General features: G+C 40.7%; 1 protein-coding gene across 1 annotated transcript in view; it reads right to left on the bottom strand.

Moving 5' to 3' along the window:
- LOC124795482 (fibrillin-3-like) overlaps nt 1-22917 on the bottom strand; it is a 152147-nt gene that overhangs the window by 56890 nt on the left and 72340 nt on the right. The window contains exon 4 of the mRNA XM_047259527.1: nt 14303-14439. Within this exon, the coding sequence (XP_047115483.1) occupies nt 14303-14439 (137 nt within the window). The remainder of the gene's footprint in view (nt 1-14302; nt 14440-22917) is intronic.

Genomic DNA, 22917 nt, shown 5'->3' with positions numbered 1-22917 from the left:
CTACTCTTTAATTTGGTGTATAGAAATGCTGATATACTGTGAACAAACATAGAGTTTAGGTCACACTATTGTATTAATTATAGATTGTTTGCTTGGCAGAGCCTCGTTGTAAGAATTGTGCTGCATACACTGGTTGACATTCTGTTCTCTACTGGTATATTTACTCGCTATTGCTTGTTTTGCTTACGCTCAGTGCCTTATATTTTTAAGATAAGAAAATGAACTGCTATAATTCGACGAGCGACATTGGTACAAGGAACTTCGTTGAAGTCACATGAGCTGGGGGTTTTATGGAAACTGTATAAATTTATGCTAATAGGAAGGAAGCTAACGACATGACATACCATTACTAGGTTTAGACCATTAACAATTATTACACTGCATTCTTCGTGAGCAATTGAAATAGGAAGTGACACTTGACACAAGAAATACTCCACATGTTTGCTTCTGCCATAATTCTTGAAGTGATGTACACACTGTGAAATATTATGATCATTCACACTCCGTAATCGTACTTAATTACTGAGAGTTATTCGAACTAAGTCTGTTAGAGGTCATGTATGCATTTCTTTTGTTTATAATTCATAATGAGTAGAAGATTTGGGTCAGACGGATTACACAGAGGTTGTGTGTTGACAGTGTGTCTTCGGATTGAATGGGATGATGAGGTTTGCATTCGGATTTTATCTGTACTTGTTCGAGGAGACTGACTAGAGGAAAGAGTTGTTATGGAAGTGAAATGATATTGGTAATAAGGTTTATATGTATCGACGCATTGAAGAGGTATTATTGAGGTATTATTGAGATTGTGTGAAGTTGATGATTATTGGAGTTTTGGTGGATAAGAGGTAAAGTAAGTGAGGAGCATATATTGGCAATAAGGTTTATATGTATCGACGTATTGAAGAGGTATTATTGAGGTATTATTGAGATTGTGTGAAGTTGATGATTATTGGAGTTTTGGTGGATAAGAGGTAAAGTAAGTGAGATGCATATTTTTTTTGTTGGTCTTATGGAACAAGGAGGATGAAGATAGCAGACTAGAACACTAAAGTAGAAGGAAGATAGTCTATACACACACTTTGTTAAATCACTAAGCGGTATACTTTTTTTTGAAGAGAGGAAGTATTTGCATATCTTGGCTCACTGACAGTTGTTCAACAACAGTACATTTTGATCTGGCTTGGCAAACATTGGTCTTGACATGATGACTATGACGTTGACTTAACTATTATTGACTGTTATACATTGCTGCCACTACTACTTGATACACATGATGAACATCAGATTTTGATAGAATTGCATTTACACAGTTAACACTATTCAATTACACAGTAGTACTTAATGTGGATGAAAGATGAGTGAGTGTGTTTTGCGTGTTTTCCTTTCCTAATCCTACCCACCTATCTCGTAAATATTATTTTATTTGTTTGTAGTGGCTTGCACTGACACCCATAAATATTATAGGTTTACTGATATTTGAGTATTTGTAATAGTTAATATGAAAATTATCTGACATCATTTGTGTGTTTGTTATGATTTGTATGTTTAGTGTAAAAGCATTTGTATGTGAATTCAAACTATTGTTCATGCCTGAACTGTCTGATTAGTGAGGGTAAATATTACGAACTGTTACCCGCACTTTTTCAACATAATGTGTGACACTTAGGAATGATTAATTTCTGCTGATGAACTGTGTGATCAGTGATAGAGAATATCTTGGACTGCTCTCTGGACCTGCTCATCATTGCTAGGTGCAACTGATGGACTACTTCTATGGAAATGATGTCACTTGTTGGTGTCTGCATCTGCTCAACATTGCTGGGTGCAACTGATGGACTGCTTCTACTGAAATGATGTCACTTGTTCGTGTCTGCACCTGCTCAACATTGCTGGGTGCAACTGATGGACTGCTTCTACTGAAATGATGTCACTTGTTGGTGTCTGCACCTGCTCAACATTGCTGGGTGCAACTGATGGACTGCTTCTACTGAAATGATGTCACTTGTTGGCGTCTGCACCTGCTCTCAACATTGCTGGGTGCAACTGATGAACTGTTTCTACTGAAATGAAGTCACTTGTTGCTGTCTGCACCTACTCAACATTGCTGGGTGCCTCTGATGGATTGCTTCTACTGAACTAATGTGACTTGTTGCTGGGTGTACCTGCTAAACTTTACTGGGTGCCACTGATGGACTGCTTCTACTGAAAAGATGTCACCTGTTGGTGTCTTTTTTTTTGTATAAACTAATCATTGAAAGCATTTTATGTGAACATTTGTATAAACTGATTTTTTGTGTATTGTGTGAAATCTTATGTAAAGTCATATGTATGAAAAGAAGTTGTATTGCTTACTGTATTTCATATATTAGGTTATTGAAAGGTCAGTGCAAAGCCAAAATTTTAACTAATTATGAGATATTTAGGTATTAATATTATCTTTTATTTTTGTCTGTATTTTTTCTGGACGAATTTGGTGGTATTTTCACCACCAATGCTGGCAAAAATACCATCAAATTCTGGCCTGTGGAGGAGGGGCATATGAAAGGTGGCTACACTGAGCCACTGCGCCAGAGATTGCGCCAAAGAGTATTATTAAGCCGCCTCCACAGTGCGTGGGCAGAGCTCGTAGAAGTCAGTGCCTGGTAAGAACTCGTGGCAATCAGTGATTATTGGGAGGTAGCGGCAGGCAGTTCTTGCCGAGAAGTTGTGGTGGGCACTGCTTGTCGTGAAGTCGGAGTGGATATGTGGTAGTAGGGAGTGTTTGTTCCATGTTTTATCCAGTTATTTGATGGGAGAGATAGCAGATGTTATTCTAATGAAGATATTGTAATGATCAGAGTGCATTTCGTCAATATATATGAAGGTGAAAACCACTATGTTCTTTTATTATTTGTGTGTCTCAAATAATGCATCATTACAGGTTCAGTCAACAAAGCATCTAGCTTGTGTTCTTGTATTAGAGTGTAATTCTGGTTTTCTTGCGTAATTATAGTTTTTCTAATTTTCTTTTATCACGTCAGTATCATTGGTATTTAAAATTCTTGTCTTGTTGAAGAAGAACCGTGCCAGATGTGCGTTGAGTCATACTACCACATACAGAACAGCTACACTTGTGCTTTGTTGGCTTCGTAGATTTTATAGTTGCTGGGGACTTAATTAATTAATTGTGTTAATGAAAATTTTCGTTTCATTCTTTGTTGTTGTTCTATGCAGTCAGATTGCGTACTAATGCTAGTCAGGGCCAACCGTTTACGAGACTTGCGTAATCGGGCATAACAGCTACAAAAAATCTAAAAATATTTTCAATCATATTTAATTAAGCCCCCATGCAATTATAACATCTGGTCTTGACAATGTTTTCCAATATAGCAACTTTTCTTTATGTTCAACCCATGTGGGGTGTACTTTGTGAGACCAGTACCACGTGCTTATACAATTGTTTGACGCATCAGGTTAATAGTAAGACGATAGTAACCAGTTCGAGGTTTTTCTTTTGTAAATTGCGTTTGGATGTAATTTATTTTAATTATCAAAATTATTGTGGAGTTACACTCTTTGTGTAAACCAAGTTGACGTGAAGCATGTGGTGTAAGCATCAAAGTAGCCCTCAGCTATTCTTTTCAGGAAGATTTCACAGGGAGTTAGTATGAATTTAGTATACCAGTGTGTGGTAATTTCATGACGGACAGGATTGCACTAAGAACGTAACTTCTTTGGATGAAAATTGAATTGGTTGGTTGTGGTTAATTTCCTCTTGCATATGTTTCAACGTTCTTCGTGTGTTATTTTATGAAGGCATTGTTGTATGTAGTCTCCCAATCTTGGCTCCCTATTTGATGTGTTCCATAAGATTACAAACTCACATTTGCACAATCCTAAATAAGGCACAAGTTTAGTTATGAATCAAGTTTGATATGCTGAAATTTTAACGGAACAATGATCAATGTTAAAATAAATATCCAAATATAAACTGATTTATTTCTTTTTATTTAAATTGTTTTATATATATATATATATATATATATATATATATATATATATATATATATATATATATATAAACAGTTGCGCAATAATGCAGTGTTAACTTCCTCAGATAGCTCACAGCTTTTAACCGACTTTTATGGTCTTGAAAATCAGCACCGCTTTCAGAACAAGTTAAAGCAACAACATTACACATGGCGATCCTGTTTTGTGATTCCACTAGACTCTGGAATCTCTGAAACGTTAGATTGCGTGCGTTGTATAATTTTAATTTTTTTTTCCCTGCAGCGCTGAAACAACTTCTGTGTTGTTTCTGAGCAGACTTTCAAAAGATTCACAGCGTTGTTGAGTGGCGTTGTGTTGTTTGTCATGTTTTGTTTTCTATATTTGTTTGTTTTATATGTATGTGTTTTATTTTTTCGCTTGTAAATTGCACTGACTTCGATCAAAGATATAAATTTGCTTTGAGTGTGGAAACGTGCGTACTAGGTTGGGTACCTTTCGTGTGACTGTCGTAATTTTTGGGGGATACATTTATTCTGATTAGTGTGTTACGTACCGGGTATAAATTGAACTAATGTAGACACGTAACCAAGCTAAAAGTAGGCGGTGCAACAACTTAAGCAACATGGACCAAGGGGATAATTTGATTTCGAATATTAACACGTCGGACGGTTCCGAAAATGCAATGGGGAATACTTCAGATGAAATACGAAACAGGATGAACGGACTTACAGCAGAGCCAGAAATTAATTTGCCTCCAACTAACCAAATAGATTTGGCAGAACTCATAAAAGCCTTATTGCATCAAAATAAAGAAAACGCAGAGAAATCATAAAAATCGTTCCGAGAACAAAAAGAATCATCCGAAAAATCGATCCGTGAGCTAGGCGAACAAATGATGCAGAAATCTGAAAAATCGACCCGCGATCTAGGCGAATAAATAGACGAAAAACTAATCCAGCAGACAAATATAATAGGTGAGTCGATGCAGAGAGTGTCCGATGATATCTCACAAAGAATAAACAATCTGGCAAGTGAAATAAAAAGTGACATTATGAAATAATTACGCTGTACATTTGAACAAATCGATGATCGTCTGCAAGCCTTAGAACAGGGCAAGCGGAGTCGCGATGCGGAATCGAAAGAGAGCGAGGAACATCTACTGAGGAATTTCCAAGTGCTGAGAGAAGAATGCCAAAGGGAATACCAGCAGGTACCCACCAGGGTCCAGGACGCGGAAACGCATTGTCCCACGTCCGTTAGCAACACAGTAGCGGACAACAGTCAAGCGATTCACGCACTTGAACAGCAAGTAGAACAATTGAAGCAGACTGGGGCAGAGGACAACCATCGATTCGCATGAGGTCGGCAGCGCGTCACTGCAACTCCACTCGGGAGTTTCGACAAGCCTTTCTGTCCGCCTATTGGTCGGAAGCGGCACAAGATAGGGTCAAACATGACATAATTATGCTGCCAAATTTGAACCAGTCTGGTTTTGGCAGCCCAGCACGCCTATTCGACCACATGCTGCAGGGAAATCAATTTCTATACGACCCATACGGGTCTGCGGAACTAATTAGGATATGCATCACCAAATTGCTGGTTCACTTGCGCCACGTCATTCTTGCGGGACGAGGCAAAGAGGACGTGGAAACGTTTAAGACACTTCTCCAAGAGTTGGAATATAATACAGCAGAATGCCCGCCTAATCAGGCACAAAGTTATTACGGGGCACAGCAGCGCGATCGCAGTCGTGGCCGTAGTACTAATCAACGGCATGACTGGTCGTCGCGACGCGAACGGAACAATAATCGGGACCGGCAGTATAGAAACTGTGGTAACAGTCGCGAAGACAGGTGGAACAACAGAAATGACGGAGGACGTGGACAGGTTCGTGAACGCAACTGTTACGGCAACCAGAATCGATACTACGTTGAACACGGTGGAAATAGGACTGTGGGCGGAGCACCTCATGATGTTGAAATTCGGCCGGCTAACCCAAGACATAACACAGCAAATGGAAATGAACAAAACCGGCAATGATAAATGATCAGCGCAGAAGGCGCCCAATCAGAACAAATGAGTGACTTTGCAAATGAGTACATAGGGTGTATAGAGAGGAGAATGAATTGATTGGTTTACATTTGTGACATATGCATTTTGGATAATATGTTGGTAAAAATAATGATAAAGATGTTTCTATGTGATTGATTGAAGTGATGTTTTTAGTTTTTTTTTTTTCTTTCCACGTGCAATTAGGATTTAGGTTGTTTCAAATGTGAAGATAAAAGGTTTCTTTGTGAACGAGTGAAATGCTGTTTATAGTTTTTTGTGTAAATCGAAAAAAGTCGCTCCTGAGAGAAGCAAGATCTGTGTTGAATTAATGCAAAACTCAGGGGAATATCCGATCTGTGGGTATTATGGGTCTGGCAAACCCAGGACCCCAACTGTTAGTAGACTTGTTTCCGATTTTCTGCTTTCAGTGCTACTATCTATCTATTACTATTCTATATCTGTCAGTATAGATGAGGATCTCTTACTATAGTATGCGGGCTGTATGAATATTTTAAGATAGGAGAACTCTGAGAAAGGAATGAGTAAGTTTAGAATCTTGAAAACTCGATGCAATAATAAGATTGTTTAACCATTGGCTTCCCAATATGCGATGATATGTTAATATTGATAATAGAGCTCTTATTTTGTTCTTTACAGCTGAGTATGTAAAGTACTGTCTGTGGATTTCGTCAGTATATTGATTCCCTTCAAGGTGAAAGAAGAATTGTGGTGTGTGTAATTTACATGGCCCTGAAATATTATTGTGGTAGTCAAATACGAGCAGTTTTTCAGCAAATGGAGAATGGAACAGAAATATGGATCCTTTCTGTAGTCTTGATTGACGTTGAGCCAGAGCCAAAAAAATTATTCTGCGTTAATACTTGGATAGAAAAGCGACATTTATGTGTTTTGCAGATGCTGTAAGCATTACAGCTTACTGTTTTTGCTGGTGCGGGATGCACTGCAGCCTATATGAGTTGAACTGAAATGTCCCTCTTGAAGGTAGAGGAAGATTAAATAATTTTGATTATGGGACCGAAGGAAAGCTTGGTTTAATGTAATAAGGATGAAGCAAAACATTTGTCATTTAAACTACAGGAAGATTCGGATCTTTTGTGTCTGTTGTAAGTTCAATATGTTAAGATGAAACTGTTTTATAGAATAGAGGAGACCACAATTTTGCCATTTATGAGAAATGAATCCAGAATAACCACCACAGGCGAAATAACTGATGTGGAAGCGAAAGGTAATTTAAAGAAGGAACGAAATTGGAGTAAAATGGGTAAAAAAATGTAATATAACCTGTAGGATGAAAATATTTTTACCCTTCTCAGAGTCATCTGCGTGATTAATTCTTGTGATAACGTAATTTTAGATGAAATTGTCTTACTGTTTTATGTATAAACATATGAGTATGATAAATGTATAATTGCGAGTCTCTTATCAGGTGTGTCAACTGGTATAAATGTTTTGGCGTGTAAATAACCATTGTTCTTTTTACTGTGTATGTTTAAGGAAAGTTTCTCCATATTTATCATGTGACAAGACATAAACCGCGAGCGTCAGGAAGAGTACGAATTAGAACAATGTTGTAGTGGTATAAACACTGTGCTGAAATAGCACTGAAGTAGCTTGTTGTATTAACTAGTAGTGGATTGAAGTAATATTTTGAGTAATTCATGTTTATGGGTAGTTAGTTTGTAGAATAGACAACAGGTGTGCATGTGTGAGTGTAAATAACATGTGAACCCTATGCTGACCTGACCTATACTTGCACAAGGCATAATCCTATTCATTTTAGTGAATTAATAAGTAGCATTTGATTTATTAAAACGCAAGTGAACCACATTACTGATGTGGATTTAGATATTATATTGTCAGTTCATTTTCTTTTTCTTTTTATACTGTCAAGTCACTTCACTTTTATTTTTTATATTGTCAAGTCATTTAACTTTTATTTTTATATTGTCGATTCATCTAACATTTTATTTAAAAAAAAATTAAGTCTCACTTTGTTCTTAAAAATTGTGAAAGACAAAACTAAGTGGTATTATGTATGACATTTTGTAATCACATAACTATGATGAACAATTTCTGTGAATGCAGTTGAGATCGTGAAAGGGAACCGGCTAAACTCTTACGAGACAGCGGGGAGGAGGACCAGTTGTAAACAGGCGGGTTTTTCAGCAGGACACACTGTCAGCCGGGCCACTTAGGGAGTGCGGTCAACAACAAAAGAAGGGTACGTGGCAAACACTTACCCTTGCACCTGGAGCTAATGGCCAGCCGCACCAGTGCGACCCTTCGTGGAGGCGATGACATGAGATGGCTGAGCGGTCCACCGCGCGGAAATCCATCTGCTGGCAACGCACCACATGCACGCGACTGTGACGAGACGGTCGCGGTGAAACGACAGAAGACAGGGGACAAAGGGGCGTGGAGCCTTTAGACAGGTACTGTCCAGAGAAACTTGCAGACGTCAACGACGACTATCAACATTTCTTGGCGGAAGCCCATTGTCAAGCAACAGTAAATCATGGTTCGGTGTTCTCTGGTTGCTAAGGGTGTCACAAAGAAGAGCCATTAAGTGTCATCCTTGCCCAGGAATATCAAACCGGCGAGGCTATTGAGGATAGCTCAAGAATGTAACAACGCAAGGGGCGTGGAGCCTTTTGACACATACTGTCCAGAGAAACTGACAGACTTAAATGACGCCTATCAACATGTCCTGGCGGATGCCCACTGTCAAGTGACAGTAAATCCTAGTTCGATGTTCTCTGGTAGCTAAGGGTGGCACAAAGAAGAGCCATTAAGTGTCATCCTTGCCCAGGAATCTCAACCTGGCGTGTCAAACGAGGATACCGCACGAATTTGACAACACACACATGGAACCAAATCGAGATGTACGTGACACAGGCTACAAAGAGAAACTTCATGAGAGGGCAGAGACGGCGGGATTCCACGCAACAGATGGACAAAAATCCCTACTGACAGCTGCGGCGACGAACCTCCCCCCTTCTCGTCTTATATTGTGCCTCGGAACAGTGGAACTACTGAGTGTGCCAGTGAACAGTGATTATACAGTTCATAGTCCAATGCATATACATGTGTTCTTTCAGAGAAACTTTGATAGTGTATTTTGCAGGGGTTTGATTTATTGGTGTTTTTATTTATTAGACTGCCTCTTGTATTTTGCAGGTGTTATATTTATTGTTTTTTTCTTTTTTGTTTTTTGTTTTTTTTTTTTTAAGACGTTGTCTACTGTACTTTCACAGCTGTTTTGTTGATCAATGTTTGTTCTTGAGTGATGTATTAGATTTGTGATATTTTGTTTCGTAAATTCATTTCTGTGGCATTGCTTCGTTTACCAGTCAGATAGCTCTTCATTTTCATTGGACTGTGATCGATTAGCATTTGCATGGGCCATATTTATAGTGAGGAACCCCATAAGGGTAACAATCACATAATTCCAGAATGAGATTTTCACTCTGCAGCGGAGTGTGCGCTGATATGAAACTTCCTGGCAGATTAAAACTGTGTGCCCGACCGAGACTCGAACTCGAGACCTTTGCCTTTGGCGGGCAAGTGCTCTACCATCTAGATCTCCAAGGTTTGCAGGACAGCTTCTGTAAAGTTTAGAAGGTAGGAGACGAGATACTGGCAGAAGTAAAGCTGTGAGTACCGGGCGTGAGTCGTGCTTCGGTAGCTCAGATGGCAGAGCACTTGCCCGTGAAAGGCAAAGGTCCCGAGTTCGAGTCTCGGTCGGGCACACAGTTTTAATCTGCCAGGAAGTTTCAAATCACATAATTAATTGTAGTTTCAGTATAATGACACAGTGATTGTTTGCTAACTAACTGGAATGTAGTAGAGTGCCACAAAATTATTTTAATTCTACAAATTATTAGTTTATAAGATATAGAATTTTTTGCGATAACCACTTTGTAAAACATGTTTTCTTCTCTTATCATTTTTTTTGCTTTTGTGTATTGTGCATTGTAATGTTCTGCTTTATAATACTGATGTTATTTTCATGTTTTTTTATTCCTGTGGCACTTTTGCTATTGCCAGAAATTTTACTTGTTAATAAACAGTCATAAATTTTCCTGTGATCAGTTGGCTCTTGCAATGAGCAAATACTGGTGAACTCCATAAGGGTAACAACCAGAAATTGTTTTCATAATAATGAAGCAGGGACCATTGTTTTTACTTGCTGACCGAATTAGGTCTACACTATATTTTAAATAGGTGTCACAGATGGCTCTTTTCTCTTTGAAATTGGTAGATTCTAAAGATGTGATGAAATTATTGTGTTTTAGCAAGTAGCTGGTGACCTTTTGTCTTTTCTTTACATTTTTGGTTTAAGTTGGGTGTGTGAAGCCTGCTTGGGAATGCCCTAGCATGGCCAGAAAATTCCCTGCACAGTCTTTTCCTGGAGCGTTGTGGTTATCAAAGGTCTCTGTTGGATTCCTTTCATGTTAATTTCTTAAATCTGTTGTCATTTACCTCATAAATTCCTCTTCTAGTTTTACTATTGTGTTTCTGACTATCAGGGAGGAGACTGAGCAGTGAAACGTGTTACTTTTACACATAAACAAGTACGATCTGTCACACTACTACACCTTAAAACACAGTTTATAAGTAATTCATGTCACCCAGTCTCATACGGAACCTACATCCGCTTTCTTTTATATACTTTATATGATAAGATACTGTCATCCCCCTTTCCTTCTGTGTGAGAGGATGAATGAGCAAATGTATTTCTAGTTGCATGCTTGATGGTAGCAGACAAGCCTGTCTGCTAGAGAGCAGTAGGACCAACGTCAGAACAGGTAGCTACGCTTTCTAAAAGCAGAGAGGTATCTATTCTTAGTATGGTCCTGTCCGTCCCTTGTCATGTTGGTACAGGAAGCTGCCTCTCTGGTCACTTCCGTTTGTATCTGTTAAGCACACTCGGTAGGGGCCCAGGTCAGTCAGTAAACGGTGAGCTTCTGAAGTGGTAAGATCTCCGGCTAAGCACGTGTCTGCTAAGTCCGTAGGACAATGGATTTCTTAAGTTCAACCTAACTGAAAATTTAATCACCTTTATTTCAGGTTTAGATCTAAAATATCTTATGTTGTCTTAAATTGCAATGCAGTGAAATTCGAGTGTGAAGTTTAGAATATCTTCCAGTAGTTGCTTTGTCACTACTTTGTGAGTAAAGTGGAACCACATGTTGAGGATTCGTAACTCTAACTAAGATCATCTATCTTAAATGCGAATATGGGTGAGATTATAACGTCTTGTCTTGACAATATTTTCCAATATAGCAACTTTTCTTTATGTTCAACCCATGTGGGGTGCACTTTGTGAGACCAGTACCACGTGCTTATACAATTGTTTGACCCATCAGGTTAATAGCAAGACGATAGTAACCAGTTCGAGGTTTTTCTTTTGTAAATTGCGTTTGGATGTAATTTATTTTAATTATCAAAATTATTGTGGAGTTACACTCTTTGTGTAAACCAAGTTGACCTCGTGAAGCATGTGGTGTAAGCATCAAAGTAGTCCTCAGCTATTCTCTTTGGGAAGATTTCACAGGGAGTTAGTATGAATTTAGTATACCAGTGTGCGGTAATTTCATGACGGACAGGATTGCGCTAAGAACGTAACTTCTTTGGATGAAAATTGAATTGGTTGGTTGTGGTTAATTTCCTCTTGCATATGTTTCAACGTTCTTCATGTGTTATTTTATGAAAGCATTGTTGTATGTAGTCTCCCAATCTTGGCTCCCTATTTGATGTGTTCCATAAGATTACAAACTCACATTTGCACAATCCTAAATAAGGCACAAGTTTAGTTATGAATCAAGTTTGATATGCTGAAATTTTAACGGAACAATGATCAATTTTAAAATAAATATTCAAATATAAACTGATTTATTTCTTTTTATTTAAATTGTTTTATATATATATATATATATATATATATATATATATATATATATATATATATATATATATATAAACAGTTGCGCAATAATGCAGTGTTAACTTCCTCAGATAGCTCACAGCTTTTAACCCACTTTTATGGTCTTGAAAATCAGCACCGCTTTCAGCACCGCTTTGAGAACAAATTAAAGCAACAACATTACACTGTGAATTTATTGTTTACAGGATTTTATTAATGCTTGTAGATCGTTAAGTGCTCGCCAACAGCCACAATCAGTGGTGTGACTTGTTATCCCTTCTGTATTTTGGATGCGTGTTATCCATCTGTGTAACGGTTACCCAAGCTTGGAAATTGTTAGTACATTCAGTGACTGTCATTGTAATTCATTTGAAGATAAAATTGTTGGTTGAACCTGCTTGCAGCCACGCCTAGTTTGTGCGACTCCTTTCTTGTGTTTGGGAACTCTATACTTCCTGTTTCATGCCCTGTTTTTAATGGTATGAATTTTTAAAATTCGTTCTTATGAATTGTGTCTATTCAAGTTATTTTAAGATTGCGAGCGTTATGATTACTTTAACAAGGTTTTGTTAATGATAATACTGTTGTTAAGCAACAAAGTGTATTCCATGAAACAGGAAATGAAGTATGTGAGTTCACCTTCCATGAGCTTCCCTTAAAGCTATCCGAACCCTAGTTGTATCAACCTCTACATTGTCAGTACAATGTTGTGGAATCTGTAGGTCGTCTGTCGTCTTCGGTGCTAATAAAACTTGCTTAGTAAATTAATATTTTTCATTCAGATTTCCTCCGATCAGCCATGGCTGGCGACACATGAAAGTGGCGTGCTGAAATTCCAGAGGGATTATGCCGCCGCACAGTGGAAGAGCATCCTTAGTCTCATTCCAGAAGATTACGATGACCAACAGTGACCCCTCAGGGTGTACTGCTCTGTCGGAAGTTGTTTAATCTGCTGATCCTGACCCCACCAGACAGGTAGGCCCTGACACCTGGAAGTGCCTACAACCATAATCAAGACCAGAGGCATCCGATGATGTCAGTGCAGCAAGTTGTTCTGGTGTTAGAAGGTCCTAAGTCTCCACATCAGCGATGTGGTAGGTGGCAATTGTGAAGTCCCCCATGCAGCAGGTCGTTGTTACTTGGATGTTGGGATCTCAGGAACAGAAAACAGCATGTTCATGAGAAGTGCCTGAACGTCAAACCCTTGGTTGTATCTACACCACAAGAATAATAATTGAAGCGAATGCTTCGGTACAAACGTCAATCCTAACGACCAGTTGAATTCAGAGCTGGAGAACTATGGTACTGATGGAGGCGGGAGGAAGACAATGATGTGAGGGTCTGTCCCTAATGAACAAATGTGGCCCACTTCTTTAACAGTGCTCAGCGATTCACATTCCACTGTGTTTGCTTAACTATTCGTTACAGGCTGCTCTGTCAAGCCACTGAAGGATGTTATTGGGCCCAAAATGTAGCTTGCTGCTCCACGTAATAAGAGCTAACAGACATATCTCTGTCTCTGTCTCCCTCTCCCTCTCTCTCTCTCTCTCTCTCTCTCTCTCTCTCTCTCTCTCCCTCTGTCTCTCTCAGTTGACTTTCATCTGAATGTGTAACTGCAGCTTCGCGATTGGTACCGACGTAGCAACGTGTGCTCACGTCCACGACTGACTTACAACGTTATTTCTTTCTGCTGCGTAGCTATATCACCACCTCTGCCTAGTGTCGCTTATGTCTGTGCTTCAGAAAATTTTAATTTCTTCCCCTTTTCTGCTCTATGGCTCAGCAATACAATTGAAGTATAATTTCTAAGTAGACATGATTTGCCATTGTACGCTAATCGTATCTCCTCGAAATTGTGGAATGTGTAACTGCGATCATTTATGGAACCTACCAAAAAGAGCTTCTCCCTGTATCAGTCTGAAAGTTTGGACAACATCTTTACAAGAATCGTTCTTAACAAGAGTCATTTCCCTCTGTTTAGTAGAAGTTCAATGGGCTGAAATTAAATGATCGCATGGTGTTGACGGCTGGCAGTCTACACGTGGGGTAGTTCGGCCACTGACGTGCTACACTGACGCAACACTGGGCAGCTGACGTGATGCTGAAATTATGATGAAGACAACACAACACCCAGTCACAGAGCGGAGAAAATCACCGACCTGGATCAGGAATCAAACATGGCACTTACCACTCAGGTAAGGGGGCAGACAATTTAGCAGATATATCAATGCATTCTCGAGCTTAGACCGAACTAACATGGCTGCAAGTCACCGTAGTAGGTGAGGGGAGGAGCGCCCTGGACTCACTCACCTTAGGACCGGTAGTGTCGTCGTCGCTGGTGTCGCGGCGCCTCAAGTTGTGGGCGGAGCGCATGTAGTGTTTCAGCCACGCGGAGCTCCCGCCTGCCGACTCAGTTCCCTGGCGATCGTGGGGCGGCTGGTCTTCACCTTAGAAATATACGCATCAGGCAGGTCATTAAGTTGTACCTTATGGGAAAAACCGTAGCTGCAACATTTTAGAATACAAAAATTATCGGGCATTGATTTCTAGTACAAGGCTACTGTAAATGATTCATTCGTTTTCGTAGTTCTATACTTTCCAAAGCACAACTTGTACAAATACAATTTATGCATGAATGGAACCGTTAACTCACAGACTTCGCAATGTGCCCACTAGCTGGCGTTGTGATAAAACGGCCACAACAGAAGAAAAGAGTTTTCGCATGTTGGAATATCTGAGATATTTATCTATTACGAAACTGCAACGTACATTCAGAATAAATTATGGAAACAGAGCATTGTGCGTTGCTCCTGGCAAATTAAAGCTTCTGGTTGTCTTTGTAAACAGAAAAATATCGGTCGAACAAGTGTGGCAGATGCAATCGTGGAGAGAGTGAATCGAAGTTCAGTATGCTGTCCAAAAATAATAATAATAATAATAATAATAATAATAATAATAATAATAATAAATTCCGTAGAGGCCCGGGAAAAGAATAGGCCTCCGGTATGTTCTGCCAGTCGTAAAAGGCGACGAAAAGAACAAACCACTAATAGGGCTAACCCCTCTTTTAGTGTGATTAGTTGGTTCAGGACAGAACTAAAGAAGCCTCGGTCGGGGACGACGCTCGAACGTTATGCCCGCCCACAATGGTAACGACACTGCTAACCAACTGGAAAATGATTCAAATCCAAATTGAGGTGTTTTGCAGGATATGCTTCCTGCAACCACCCTAGAAGGAAAACAAAGACAGAGGACGAGATGGTCAGATGAAGTTAATCGACAGCCCATGTTCTGTTTTTACCAAGCAACAAAACTACGAACCAACACAACTGGATACAGATCACAAGTATACACAACATTTATTACCAGATACCCAGAATTAAAATTTTTAACAGAACAACGACTAGCTGATCAGACCCGTGTAATAATCAAAAATAACAGGATACCCCAGTCAGAATTAGAAAACATCAAACAACAAGTACAACAAATACTGGAACAAAATAATATGCAATCAGAAGAAGAAGAAAATACAGTAATGGACTCAAACATCCCAGAGCAAACAAACAAAGAACAACATGCATTAATTAAACAGTCAGAGGAAAACGAAGTCTTAAGACAGCCACCAGAACAAGCACAAATAGAACACAAAGTGACACACATGTTAGATATAGAAGAAAAATTTCAGCTGACATATATAGAATACAAAGACACAAATACAGACATTATACCATTCTTGCATAGACCGCCAAATAACCCACAAGTCGAAACAACAATAAAAACTATCAACACAATCATACACAACTAAATAAATGAAAACACAACTATGGAAGAGTTACAACTACTGGTTTATGTAGGAGCACTCACTACACTAAATATACACACTAGGCAGAGCTCAGAACCAACCAACACACAGAAGAAACCCACAAAACCAGCATGGCAACACAGACTACAGATCAGAATAGAAAAACTGAGAAAAGACATCGGACAGCTAACACAATTTATAAGAAATGAAATGTCAGAAAAAAACGAAAAAGGTTAGGTAAAATCTCGCAACAAGAAGTGATAGAGCAATTAGATGAAAAGAAGCAGGAAGATAGACAATCCACCAAACACAACAGACATGGAACACTTCTGGAACAACATATGGTCAAACCCGGTACAATATATCAGGCGTGCACGGTGGATACAAGCAGAAACAGATACATACAAGATGATACCACAAATGCCTGAAGTGATAATTTTGCAACATGAAGTCACCCGAGCAATTAATTCTACTCACAATTGGAAAGCCCCTGGAAAAGATAAAATAGCAAATTTCTGGCTAAAGAAATTCACCTCAACACGTTCACATCTAACTAAATTATTTAACAGTTACATTGCAGACCCATACACATTCCCTGATACACTTACACATGGAATAACTTATCTGAAACCTAAAGATCAAGCAGACACAGCAAACCCAGCTACATATCGCCCCACAGCATGCCTACCAACAATATACAAAATATTTTCAGTCAGTACACAGATATTAATGACACATACAACACAGAACAAAATTATAAATGAAGAACAAAAAGGCTGTTGCAAAGGAGCACGAGGATGTAAAGAGCAACTGATAATAGATGCAGAGGTGACATATCAAGCTAAAACTGAACAAAGGTCGCTACACTACGCATACACTGATTACCAAAAAGCTTTTGAAAGTGTACCCCACTCATGGTTACTACAAATATTGGAAATATACAAAGTAGATCCTAAATTGATACAGTTCCTAAACATAGTAATGAAAAATTGGAAAACCACACTTAATATCCAAACAAATTCAAATAATATCGCATCACAGCCAATACAGATTATGCGTGGAATATACCAAGGAGACTCATTAAGTCCTTTCTGGTTCTGCCTTGCTCTGAACCCACTATCCAACATGCTAAATAATACAAATTGTGGATACAATATTGCTGGAACATACCCACACAAAATCACACATCTGCTATACATGGATGATCTAAAACTACTGGCAGCAACAAATCAGCAACTCAACCAATTACTAAAGATAACAGAAGTATTCAGCAATGATATAAATGTGGCTTTTGGAACAGACAAATGTAAGAAAAATAGCATAGTCAAGGGAAAACACCCTAAACAAGAAGATTTCATATTGGATAACCACAGCGACTGCATAGAAGCGATGGAAAAAAACAGATGCCTATAAATATCTAGGATACAGACAAAAATTAAGAATAAATAATACAAATATTAAAGAAGAACTAAAAGAAAAATATAGACAAAGACAAACAAAAATACTGAAAACAGAATTGACAGCAAGAAACAAGACAAAAGCTATAAATACTTATGCTATAGCAATATTGACCTATTCATTTGGAGTAGTGAAATGGAGTAACACAGACCTAGAAGCACTCAACACACTTACACGATCACAATGCCACAAATATACACTCCTGGAAATTGAAATAAGAACACCGTGAATTCATTGTCCCAGGAAGGGGAAACTTTATTGACACATTCCTGGGGTCAGATACATCACATGATCACAATGACAGAACCGCAGGCACATAGACACAGGCAACAGAGCATGCACAATGTCGGCACTAGTACAGTGTATATCAAACTTTCGCAGCAATGCAGCTGCTATTCTCCCATGGAGACGATCGTAGAGATGCTGGATGTAGTCCTGTGGAACGGCTTGCCATGCCATTTCCACCTGGCGCCTCAGTTGGACCAGCGTTCGTGCTGGACGTGCAGACCGCGTGAGACGACGCTTCATCCAGTCCCAAACATGCTCAATGGGGGACCGATCCGGAGATCTTGCTGGCCAGGGTAGTTGACTTACACCTTCTAGAGCACGTTGGGTGGCACGGGATACATGCGGACGTGCATTGTCCTGTTGGAACAGCAAGTTCCCTTGCCGGTCTAGGAATGGTAGAACGATGGGTTCGATGACGGTTTGGATGTACCGTGCACTATTCAGTGTCCCCTCGACGATCACCACTGGTGTACGGCCAGTGTAGGATATCGCTCCCCACACCATGATGCCGGGTGTTGGCCCTGTGTGCCTCGGTCGTATGCAGTCCTGATTGTGGCGCTCACCTGCACGGCGCCAAACACGCATACGACCATCATTGGCACCAAGGCAGAAGCGACTCTCATCGCTGAAGACGACACGTCTCCATTCGTCCCTCCATTCACGCCTGTCGCGACACCACTGGAGGCGGGCTGCACGATGTTGGGGCGTGAGCGGAAGACGGCCTAACGGTGTGCGGGGCCGTAGCCCAGCTTCATGGAGACGGTTGCGAATGGTCCTCGCCGATACCCCAGGAGCAACAGTGTCCCTAATTTGCTGGGAAGTGGCGGTGCGGTCCCCTACGGCACTGCGTAGGATCCTACGGTCTTGGCGTGCATCCGTGCGTCGCTGCGGTCCGGTCCCAGGTCGACGGGCACGTGCACCTTCCGCCGACCACTGGCGACAACATCGATGTACTGTGGAGACCTCACGCCCCACGTGTTGAGCAATTCGGCGGTACGTCCACCCGGCCTCCCGCATGCCCACTATACGCCCTCGCTCAAAGTCCGTCAACTGCACATACGGTTCACGTCCACGCTGTCGCGGCATGCTACCAGTGTTAAAGATTGCGATGGAGCTCCGTATGCCACGGCAAACTGGCTGACACTGACGGCGGCGGTGCACAAATGCTGCGCAGCTAGCGCCAATCGACGGCCAACACCGCGGTTCCTGGTGTGTCCGATGTGCCGTGCGTGTGATCATTGCTTGTACAGCCCTCTCGCAGTGTCCGGAGCAAGTATGGTGGGTCTGACACACCGGTGTCAATGTGTTCTTTTTTCCATTTCCAGGAGTGTAGAATACACCACATACATTCAGCAACTGAAAGATTCACAGCAAGCAGAAAGGAAGGAGAAAGGGGATTTATCGACATAAAAAACCTACATTATGGACAGGTAGACAATTTAAGAAAATTCTTTCTATAACGAGCAGAAACTAGCAAGATACACAAAGCAATCACTCATATAAATACATCGGCTACACCACTGCAATTTCATAACCACTTCTACAACCCTTTATATCACATAACATCAACGGATACGAAGAAAGTAAATTGGAAAAGGAAAACACTACATGGCAAGCACCCATATCGTCTAACACAGCCACACATCGATCAAGACGCATCCAACACATGGCTAAGAAAAGGCAATATATACAGTGAGACGGAAGGATTCACGATTGCAATACAGGATCAAACAATAAACACCAGATATTACACCAAGCATATTATTAAAGATCCCAATACCACAACACATAAATGCAGACTTTGCAAACAACAAATAGAAACAGTAGATCACATCACAAGCGGATGTACAATACTAGCAAATACAGAATACCCCAGAAGACATGACAATGTAGCAAAAATAATACATCAACAGCTTGCCTAACAACATAAACTTATAAAACAACATGTTCCCACATACAAGTATGCACCACAAAATGTACTGGAGAACGATGAATACAAATTATAATGGAACAGAACCATTATAACAGATAAAACAACACCATATAACAAACCTGACATCATACTCATCAATAAAAAGAAGAAATTAACACAACTAATCTAAATATCCATACCCAATACAACAAATATACAAAAGAAAGCAGGAGAAAAAATTGGAAAATACATCCAACTGGCTGAGGAAGTCAAGGACATGTGGCATCAGGATAAAGTTGACATTATACCAATTATACTATCAACTACAGGAGTCATACCACACAATATCCACCAGTACATCAATGCAATACAGCTACATAAAAACTTATATATACAACTACAGAAATCTGTAATTATTGACACTTGTTCAATTACCCGAAAGTTCTAAAATGCGATGTAACATATACCACACAGTTAAAAGGAAGTCACGCTTGATCAAAGTCCACGTCACCTTCCATTTTTAACCAGACATAACGTCTGAGACAAGAAAGAAATAATAATAATAATAATAATAGCAAATACAGAATACCCCAGAAGACATGACAATGTAGCAAAAGTAATACATCAACAACTTGCCATACAACATAAACTAATAAAACAACAAATTACCACATACAAGTATGCACCACAAAATGTACTGGACAATGATGAATGCAAATTATACTGGAACAGAACCATTATAACAGATAAAACAACACCACATAACCAACCTGACATCATACTCACCAATAAAAAGAAGAAATTAGCACAACTAATCTAGATATCCATACACAATACAACAAATATACAGAAGAAAACAGGAGAAAAAAATGAGAAATACATCCAACTGGCTGAGGAAGTCAAGGACATGTGGCATCAGGATAAAGTTGACATTATACCAATTATACTATCAACTACAGGAGTCGTACCACACAATATCCACCAGTATATCAACGCAATACAGCTACATCCAAACGTATATATACAACTACAGATATCTGTAGTTATTGATACATGTTCAATTACCCGAAAGTTCCTAAATGCAATATAACATATAACGTACAATTAAAAGGAAGTCACGCTTGATCAAGGTCCGCATCACCTTCCATTTTTAACCAGACATAACGTCTGAGAAAGGAAAGAATAATAATAATAGTAATCATAATCATACAGCAGCAAACTGTCTGAAAAATTTTGCGACGGAAGCTATATTACAGACCGTGCCATCTGCCGCTCCTGCAGTTAGAACCAGACGGTAATGACCGTCGGCTTCAACGTTCCATCACAAACTAAGGAGCACTTGAGAATGAACATTTGACCTCCAATCTGATATTCAGCTACGAAGCAACATTCCACTTACCTGGAAACGCTAATGGCAACAATTTCAGAGTGTGGGGCACCGAAAATACTAATGAAAGTTTTATGAGTGACCGAGATTAGCCGAAGGCTACTGTTTTGTGTGCAATGTCATAGACGAAGTTGTATGAACCGTTTTTCTTCTGTAAAGACTGTGATGGGTACCTCTCACCTCGATTTGTTGCAGTTGCTGTTGTACAACTGACTACCGATTCCGAGAACTTCATCTTCCAACAAGACAAGACACCCCTCACTGGATCATCGACGTCAGTCGCTAATTAAACGAAGAACTACGCATCGCTGGATTGGGCGTAGTGGTGAACACGTTGTGGCGCTGTTCCTTTGGCCCCATGTTGCCTTACGTAGTGCCTTGTGACTTTTTCCTTTGGGGGCATATTCACGACCGTGCTGACGTACCCCCACCGCCAACAACACTGGAATAGCACATAGTATGCATCAATGCTGCTATGTTAACCGTTGACCGGATGTAGCTACATACGTTATGGTAGGATCTTGACGACTTCTTGGATGTGTGATGAAATTTGTAGTGTGCAAAATCCAATCTTGACGAGTTCACGGTTTTATTCATGCATCATTCATATCTCTAAATACAGTAGTTTGGAAAATATAGAGCTTTACTTTGTTTCTGTTCATGAATCCATGTACATCAGTCAATATTTACGAAGTGTATAACTAAACCACGGAATCTCACTCAAACTGACTCGTAAAAGTGAAAGTAGCTGTAGAAGAAATGTAAATGTTCATTGTGTCCTCATGTGACTGGATAACGCATTTACGAATGAGAATTCTCGTCCTGCAATCTGTACATTCAGCTGGCGTCCATTGGTCTTCTCGAAAGCGTAGATAGTAAACATATATATTTGTAAGGATAGAGATACAGTTTGAACGCTATGTTCAAATTTTTTGTGCACAGCATAGCAGCTCTTAAAAACGTGAAGCTAACGAAATGTAAAGTACACTTAGCACCCTTTCTACGACGTATATACACTCCTGGAAATGGAAAAAAGAACACATTGACACCGGTGTGTCAGACCCACCATACTTGCTCCGGACACTGCGAGAGGGCTGTACAAGCAATGATCACACGCACGGCACAGCGGACACACCAGGAACCCCGGTGTTGGCCGTCGAATGGCGCTAGCTGCGCAGCATTTGTGCACCGCCGCCGTCAGTGTCAGCCAGTTTGCCGTGGCATACGGAGCTCCATCGCAGTCTTTAACACTGGTAGCATGCCGCGACAGCGTGGACGTGAACCGTATGTGCAGTTGACGGACTTTGAGCGAGGGCGCATAGTGGGCATGCGGGAGGCCGGGTGGACGTACCGCCGAATTGCTCAACACGTGGGGCGTGAGGTCTCCACAGTACATCGATGTTGTCGCCAGTGGTCGGCGGAAGGTGCACGTGCCCGTCGACCTGGGACCGGACCGCAGCGACGCACGGATGCACGCCAAGACCGTAGGATCCTACGCAGTGCCGTAGGGGACCGCACCGCCACTTCCCAGCAAATTAGGGACACTGTTGCTCCTGGGGTATCGGCGAGGACCATTCGCAACCGTCTCCATGAAGCTGGGCTACGGCCCCGCACACCGTTAGGCCGTCTTCCGCTACGCCCCAACATCGTGCAGCCCGCCTCCAGTGGTGTCGCGACAGGCGTGAATGGAGGGACGAATGGAGACGTGTCGTCTTCAGCGATGAGAGTCGCTTCTGCCTTGGTGCCAATGATGGTCGTATGCGTGTTTGGCGCCGTGCAGGTGAGCGCCACAATCAGGACTGCATACGACCGAGGCACACAGGGCCAACACCCGGCATCATGGTGTGGGGAGCGATCTCCTACACTGGCCGTACACCACTGGTGATCGTCGAGGGGACACTGAATAGTGCACGATACATCCAAACCGTCATCGAACCCATCGTTCTACCATTCCTAGACCGGCAAGGGAACTTGCTGTTCCAACAGGACAATGCACGTCCGCATGTATCCCGTGCCACCCAACGTGCTCTAGAAGGTGTAAGTCAACTACCCTGGCCAGCAAGATCTCCGGATCTGTC

This window comes from Schistocerca piceifrons, chromosome 1, assembly GCF_021461385.2.
Source record: "Schistocerca piceifrons isolate TAMUIC-IGC-003096 chromosome 1, iqSchPice1.1, whole genome shotgun sequence".
Classification (NCBI taxonomy): Eukaryota; Metazoa; Arthropoda; class Insecta; order Orthoptera; family Acrididae; genus Schistocerca; species Schistocerca piceifrons.
This window is presented reverse-complemented; position numbering and strand designations above follow the sequence as displayed.